This window comes from Neomonachus schauinslandi, chromosome 13 (assembly GCF_002201575.2).
Source record: "Neomonachus schauinslandi chromosome 13, ASM220157v2, whole genome shotgun sequence".
NCBI lineage: Eukaryota > Metazoa > Chordata > Mammalia > Carnivora > Phocidae > Neomonachus > Neomonachus schauinslandi.
The window spans coordinates 58,858,627-58,866,749 of NC_058415.1; the positions used below are offsets into that span (position 1 = coordinate 58,858,627).

At 55.8% G+C, this 8,123-nt stretch overlaps 1 protein-coding gene across 1 annotated transcript in view; it reads right to left on the bottom strand.

Moving 5' to 3' along the window:
• Window positions 1-4,384: 4,384 nt before the first annotated feature.
• PAX5 (paired box 5) overlaps window positions 4,385-8,123 on the bottom strand; it is a 184,603-nt gene continuing 180,864 nt past the window's right edge. The window contains exon 10 of the mRNA XM_021691302.1: window positions 4,385-4,924. Within this exon, the coding sequence (XP_021546977.1) occupies window positions 4,848-4,924 (77 nt within the window). The 3' untranslated portion in view covers window positions 4,385-4,847. The remainder of the gene's footprint in view (window positions 4,925-8,123) is intronic.

Sequence of the window (8,123 nt, forward strand, 5' to 3'; positions counted from 1 at the left end):
GTAAGGGGTCGTCAGGGGACAAGGGGCTGAAGGGGCTGCTGGGAGGTGGGGCAGACTGCAGGCTAGGAGTCACGGCCTGACTGTCCAACTTCCCAATAATGTTTTGTTACCTTTTAAGAAATGCACTTGCCTTGGACCTCTCCGAGGCCAGAAGAACTAAAGGAATGAATTCTCCAGGAGCATCGATGTGCGTGCCTGGAAGCCATCAGAGGCAGGCTCCTCGTTGGGTGACAGGGCCATGGCCGCAAAGCCAGCTTCTTAGCGGGGTCACCCAGGAGCTGGTCTAGTCCAGAGTGCTGTGGGGGTGCACCCTCTCCAGCCTGGGCCTGGCCTATGCAGGGACCTGGATTTTTCTCCACCCTCAGGGCAGCTGTGTCTCAGACATATCTTGTTTCTAGGTATTTGTCAGGAGTGCTTGGTTTGTTTTTAAGATTTGCTCCCCATGGCTTGGAGCTAAAGTCTAGCTGAAATGTCATCCAGAAAGGGGGGGTGGGAAGCTGGTGCCAGAGGCTGCCAAAGGCAGGGCAGTTCCTTTGGGCTATGACTTCTCATAAAGGGATTTCACCCCTCGGTGCCCCGTGGCCACATCTGGGGCACTTCCCCCACATACATGAAAAAACCTCAGCGGCACTGGCCTCTCCGAGCCAACAGTCCCTCCACCCCCACCACCAGCTGTTCTATCCCACCCACCATCAAAGCCCAAACGGTCTGCAAGAGCCCAGGGTGAGGAGGGAGGGGGTAAGGACTGGGGATGCCTGTCCCTGACAGTGACTGGCCTAACAAGTTGAAGCTCCTCTCCCATCTCTCTGGGTTCCCATCTTCAATGAAGGGCAAGGAGGTGAAGAAGAAAGGGAGCACTGGACAAAAATTGGGGGTCATGAGCTAGGAGCCAGTGGGTCAGATGTGGCCCACAAACATATTCTTTTGGCTGGAAGGGCATTTAAAAAGCTTTCACATTTCAATGCCACTGGATGGGGCCAGCCCTCTGGTTGTCTCGGGTCCCCCCCCCCCCCCTTGCCACCTCACGCCCTGCCTCAGTGGCGAGATCACCTGCCTGACCCAGGAAGCAGCAGTTCAGGGCCCTGGAGATTGTGATCTGTGTTTCCCAGGCCTGTGGCCGCCCCCGGGGCCCGGCTGGGGGATGCCTCCATGTTGGCACAGACCAGTCTGGAGTCTAAGCCACAGTGAGGAGACATCTCATAAACCCCGGGACCTTAGACCCTCGGAGTCAGAGGCGGGCCCACGTCCAGGCCCCGCCACAGCTGATGGTGTAGTCTTGGATGTGCTCTGATCCCCTCGGAGTCTCAGGACCCAGCAGGGAAGAAGCATGAATGAAACCTCAGAAGCACTGATGTGAATGAATCTGAGCAAAGACTTTGCAGGTTTGGTGTTAATGGGAATCAAGGCAGACCAGCAAAGCCACCAAGCCTTAGGCCATTTGGTCAGGCCAGCCTCTGGATCCCTGTTGTTTCCTCGTGGGTCTAGGGGGTTCTAGGGGATTGAAGGGTATATCTAAGCCATACGCTCCCATGACGAGAGCACAATTCTGTGGAGAGAGAATGGGGCCCAGAGATCTGAGAATTCACCTCACCTCTGTCTTGCCATGCAAGCCCCAAATCTCAGTTTTCCCATCTGTAAAATGGGCATTGTGATCTTTGCCTCAGGGAATGGTCAAGGATTGCAAAGCACCATATAAATGTGAGTTATGAAAGGGCTAACCCTAACTAAGGCGCCTTGAGAAAGGGAGGTTGGATTTGATATGTCATCAGATTTTTCAAGGCTGGAGCTAGACTAATGGTATGAAACATTTTCATAAAATCCACAAGGTCCTTTCCAAAAGTCAGAGCCAGAACATAGGGCTGAAGGCCTGTGGAGTGCCCTAGGCCTCCAGCCACAATGCTGGTGAAAGCCCTGGCCTTGTGTTGTCCATTCAGAATTCTCTGGCATTCACTCAGCGGCTTGTGTCCTTTGGAACCTTTCTCTCCAGGCTTATAGGCAGTTCCACCAGCAGTGAGCGGACTCTGAGCTGGGGAGAGCAGGTACTTGTGTGAAAACATATGTGTACATCCATGTGCTCTTGTGCTTCTGCCTGGCAGCCCAGGAATCAAGGGGTTGTCTAATAAATACAAATGCAATCTGAAGACCAGCAGAGCCTCAGGGGAGAGAGGAAAGGCATGGAGGGAGCTCATCACAGCAAGAGAAGGAACAGAATGGGGCCAGCTGGGCTTTGATGAGGAAGGACAGTGTGCGCTTTAGGCAGTTGGTTCAGGGAAAGCTGACTTCCCAATAGCCTGAGACCACGAGGAGGGACAAGGACCAAAGGTGTGGGTATAAGAGGCCAAAGGCCTGATCTGCAGACCTCTGAGCGCACCACTTCCTGCAGCAGGGAAGGAGGAAAGGGGAGGCCAGCTCCTGTACCTTCTCCTACCTTGCCTGGCAGGTGGAGGCTGGAGCTGGTTCATCCTGTTCCTGGAGGTGGGCTCTGCCCCCAGCTGCCTCCCTTCTTTGCCCAACAGGTTACAAGGTGGTGGGTGCGCCTGCAGTGAGCTCCCTGGCTCCACTTCTGCCTTGGATGGCTGGGCTTCCTTGTCAGTTCTAACAGCCTGGGACACTCCATCTGTGGCAGTGGGCCCAGAACGATCTCTCACTGCCCTCGCTGTCAACTTCCCTCCCCGGGGATGGAAGGATCACCTTGTGCCAGGGGTTGGGAGGCTGAATCCCAGCCCACCTCTGCCAGTCAATGCCTGGGGACTCCACCGTGTTGAGCCCATTTCCTCTTCTCTCCCACCACCTTGTAGGATGTTGGGGAGAAAACACTTGGTGGTGGCCAGAGGAGGTCTATTTCCCTGCATTGTCCCAGGCTTCCCCAAACCGGGCCTCAGTTTCCCCTGAGGCGAGCTGGACTAGATTGTCCTCAAGGCTTATTCCCATCCCTCTGGGTGTTCTTATTTCCCATTTGGTCCAAATAGATACCCATCCCATAGGCTTGCTCAGAAGTAGAAGACCTGCCCCCAGATGACCCAGTTACAAGTCTGTTCCCCATCCTGGGAAAGAGGAAGGCAAGGAGAAAGCTGGAGGATGACCCTGCAGGTGACCCTGCTATACCAAGGCAACAGAGACTCAGAGACATGAAGGTCTTGTCTGAGGTCCCACAGCAAGGAAGCGGTGTGGCCAGGACGACCTCTCAGGCCCAATAACCTCAAGTCCAGGCTCTGCTCTGCCCCAGCTCTTTGCCAACTTGGTGACATGCAAACATCGGGGATGCAAACGTCTGTCACACGAGATGGCAAAGTCCATGGTCATCAGTGTAATTCAGCCCAGATTGGGACAGGGCCTCCGCCTTGCTGTTCTGAGTGGGCAAAAGAGACTACTGAAGGAACTGAGGCCCCCGGCAAAGAGATGGTGGCCCCTGGCACCCCTATTTCAAAACCACTCCCAGTTCACACACCAGTTCCTCACTGCTTATCCTGCTTCTCTCCCAGAAGGCCTTCCTCTGTCCCCCGTATCCTCCCAGGTGGTTTTTTTCTGACCACTCCAGCCTCCAGTGAGTTCTCCAAGCTCCCCTCCAGGCTCCTGGGGCCCTTGGCCATGGCCCTGGCCATTACAACCCCTTGCATCAATAGGTATATGCCCACTGTGCAAAGTTAGGCATCTGCTCCCATCCCAGCACCTCTATTTCCAGCTGCATACTAGGCTCCACGAGGATAGGGAGGGGCTGATCAGGAAGTTCTGGCTGACTGCTCTAGGTGTTTGTGGTCCTCAGTGCAAGAATGTCCTTTTTGTTAATTATTGTCTACATGGCAGGAACAGGCTTGCCCAGAATCCACTTTCTGGCATCCTGGAGGGTGGGAGAAATGTCCATGGTGGGTGTCCAGTGTGATATGAGCCTGGGCACGCCTCAGAAAACACATCCCAGTTCAGTTCAGTGGTTCCAGGGGCTTGGGAGTCCCTGCCTTGGACTATGGTCTTCTGAGTCCTGTCCAGCCCCAGCATTCAAAGTCCACAATGCAGTCAGCACCTTGGACAGCATCTTTAGAATCCTAGCTGAGGAATCTCCCAGACAGTCCTTTGTTCTCTTTGAGTCCTTTGACATGGAAAAGAGCTGCTCACCTTGCAGAGGGCCCAGGAAAATGGAGCCAGGAAGCCAGGGCATCTCTCCAGTGTGTTTCTCCTGAGGAGGGGTCTCAGGGGGCAAGCTTGAAGCATAACCAGCCCAATGAGACTCCTAGTCCAGACGTTAAAGAAGTAGCAATGAGCAGGAGGCTGGGACCTGAGGTGGGCATCCTTAGTCTCAAGGACAACTCCAAGCCCACCTATGGGGGGGCAGCCAAGACAGAGGGGATGCTCTGCACACAGGTCTAAGATGTCCTGTGACACATCGGGAATATTGGATGCATAATGGGTGGGCAGTCTGCTCAGTTGGACCCTCACACCCACAGAAAAGCAAGAAGGTATTTACATGGGTGCTGTTGAAGTGACAAAAACAAGCTCTCCTTCCCAGGCCTGGGGCAGGAAGACAGGTGGATGGTCAGACAGCTGGGGACCGGCAGGCTAGGCTGGGGCTACAGTTGTCTGCAGAATAGTCTGTGGCTTTGCAGACACCCAGTTGCTGTTGGGAGAAGCGCACTGATGGACTCTTAGAAATGGACGTGTGTCTAGAAGTCCAACAGCCTTACCATAGAACCCCAGTTCCCTGGCAGGAAAAGGTTGGGAGGGAGTTTCAGGCGAGAGAGGATTGCTGGGGGATGGTCTCATTGGGCCCCTCTGGCTGGCTTCAGAGGGGCTGAGAGGCTATCGCCCTCAGTGATATGTGTTGCAAGTGCTTGGCGCCCACCTGGCTCCGAGGGTCAGTGACGGTCGTAGGCAGTGGCGGCTGCAGGCGGGGCGGCTCCTCGGGCCGCGGCGCTGTAATAATACGGGGAGCCTGGGAGAGACAGAAGAGGGCACGGCGGTTCGAGGGGGACCTTGTGCCTGCCACCCCATACAGGGGGTCCCCTTTCCACCAGGGTTCCCCTCCTCCTCCCCTTCCTCCCAGGCCACCAAGATCTCTGTCCCAGTCTGTTCCCCAAATTGCAAACCTAATCAGGGTGGCTTCCTGCTCACAAGATTTCAAGGCCTCCTCCCCACCTGGAGCTGGGGTAGGCGGACTGGGGCCCTCGGGTGAAATCCTCCCTGCTGCCCGTTTCAGTCAATAACGTTTTACTGGAACTCAGCCTTGCCCACTTGATTCTGTGCTGTCTGTGGGTGCTCTCACGCTACTACAGCTGCCTGTGTGGCCCCAAATATTTACCATCCAGCCCTTGGCAGAACGAGTTTGCCGACTTCTGACCTAGAGGGTGAAAAGCCATCACTTCTTAGTTTGCCCTGTGGATACTTCGTGACCTAGCTCTGCCCACCTCTTGGGATTTCCGCCCCCCACCCACTGCTCCCCCACCATACCACGCACACACCACACTCCAGTGAACTCGGACCCTGCAGAGGTCTCAAGGATACCCTCATGCTAATAGCAACTACCTGCGGAGAAGCACTTCTTCGGCCTCGCACCGCTTTCACGTGTTGTCTCATCTCAACCTCCAGGGCAGGGGAGTTAGCCCACTTTATCCTCCTCTCGTGCCTCTCTGCCTCTCTCTGTGCTTCTTCCTGCAACCCCCCTGCCCTGAGCTCACCCTCCTCTGCAGCCTGGACCAGGGGCTCCAATCACCTCTTTTACTGCTTCTTCCCCCCACCCCGCCCCTGGACAGAGAGCCCCCACATAGGAGGGGGCTGGGCTCTGCTCTTCCCGGTGTCTGTCGTCAGTCCCCAGTCTGTCGCCCGGCACGTGGCACGTGCTCACAGCCAGGCTGGATGAGTAAATGCACAGCAGCACTGAGTAAACAAACAATAGCGGAGACCCCTGCCCATTCACTCATTTCTTTTCTGGCCCTATTGGGGACAGCAAGGGGCAATAATCACAAACCTCACAGACCAATGTTGAGAGTCAGCAGGGGGATTAGAGCTCTGAGAAAAGAGCTCTGGGGAATGCAAGATGATTCTGGCAGAGTCCGGTTTCCTGGAGGATGTGGGTTGGGCTGGGTTTGAAGGACAGGAAGAGACAGACATGGGGAGCCTGAGGTATGGGAGACCATGGGAAAATTGCAAGGTGGAGCCCTGCGGCCTGTGACCTCCAGACAGAGCCAGGGTGAGAGCCAAACTGGGTTCCTCCCACCGTCTCAAGGCTTCATTCTGGGACTACCTGCTTCGGACGAGGCCTCCAGGAGGCCTACGCTGCGCCAAAACTCCTCCCCAGGGATGAAAGAGTCTGGGGGGCTCAGGGAGACCAGCAGATTCTCAGAACCACAAAGCTTAGAGATGCTAGGCCATTGCCTCCTTTTACAGGTGAGGAAACGAGGCGCAACAAACCAACACCAAGTGCCCAAAGCCACAGGGCCTCTCAGTGCCAGAACCTGGCCTGCATTCAGGATTCTTCCCACCACAGTGCAGTCTACCCAACGCTGGGGGGCTGTGTTTATCCAGGTGGACAGCGGTGGGGGCCCTGGTAGCCACTGGACCATGCATCTCTTGGGGTGGGAATAGTGAGCTGCTTAATTCCCTGGGGCAGTGGACTCATTCGTGATTCTCCCAGATACCATAACTGAGCACCAAGGCCTGGACTCTATCACTCTTGGCTGAGTGACCTTGAACAAGTGGCTTCTGAGTCTCCGTTTTCTCATCTGTAAAAGGGGGTCACAATGGGGCCATATGAGGACACCATGAGACAAGGATGTGAAAGTGCTTTGGAAATTGACAGTTTTCTAAGCCACTTACAGCTAGTCACGCTTTCCATTTCCAAAACAATTCCACCAGGTAGGAACTAGTATCGTCCCCATGTAGCAGATGAGGAAGCTGAGGCACAGAGACTAAGTAGCTACCCCAAGATCACACAGCTAGTATGTAATCTAGAGGGCAGGATGGGGGAGGCACTTCAGCACGTGCCACTGGCCCTCCAAACCCAGTCCCAATGAACAGACACACTACTTCCTCCCTTGCCCCCTCCCATCCCCCCACCCCCCAGGAGGGAGTATGGCTCAGGCAGCAATGACAATGGAGGAGGAGCGGGAGATGCCTCGCTGTGCTGTTCCAGAAGGCAGAGACACCAATCCCATGCCTAAGTCTTCCCAGAGATGGCTTTCTCTGCTGCCTCCTCTGTCACCTTCCTAGTTGGAGCCCTGGCTCAGAGACGCCTGTCAGCCAGCCCCCTCTGCTCTTTCTTCTGGGATGGGGACAGCATTAGGACAGTCACCCACAGAGAATCTGCAGTACCAGCCCTGCATCCTGCCTTCAGATGAGCCCAGGAGAGAGGAATGTGTGTGTGTCTGTGGTGGGGACATCCCTGCAGGCCTGGGCATGGCACAGGAGCGGGAAAACCTCAGGGACTGCCCTCACCAAGGGGCCTCCAGGGGCAGCAAATAGAAGTAAGGCTCCTGGGAGGATCCCGGCTCAGCCCTCCGAGTTCCCAACAGGCCACCTGTCACCTGCCCCCCACCCCCCGCCCGGCTCTGACTCACTCCCCTTCCAAAGCCTAATCTCTTGGCCAGCCTGTCCCGAAAAATCAAAAATGCTTGCATTTACCATGAGAAATGAACACATCACCTTACAAAGCACTCTGGTGCCCATTAGACCTCCATCTAGAATAAACTTGTCCTTTTCTTCTGTCATTTTTCCTAATTCACAGTATCATCAATTTGCTTCTTGACACAGTCATTCCAGGCTCCTGCTCATGCCTCATCCCCTTGGAGTGGCCACGGGCACACCCCTTCTAATCCTAATTGACCACTGCTTTCTTGCCCATCCCTCCTGCCTCTGTGCCCTCCTGGCCTGTTCGCTGTGCCCTGGCTGGGCCTTGTGTGCACAACGTGCAGGCCGCACCGGCATGGGAGGCTTGGCGGGAGGGGCGCTCTCCTGAGCGGTCAGTGCGCAGCCTCACTAGGGCAGCATTGCCCAGCCTGGCGGGGCGGTGTTTCTGCGAAGGGGACTTCAGCCAGGCTGGCTGGGGTGCGGGCGCTGCGTGTGAGCACACGGGGGAAGTGGGGGGAGAGAGAGAGAGAGTGTGTGTGTGTGTGTGTGTAGGCTGGGGTGCGGGCGCT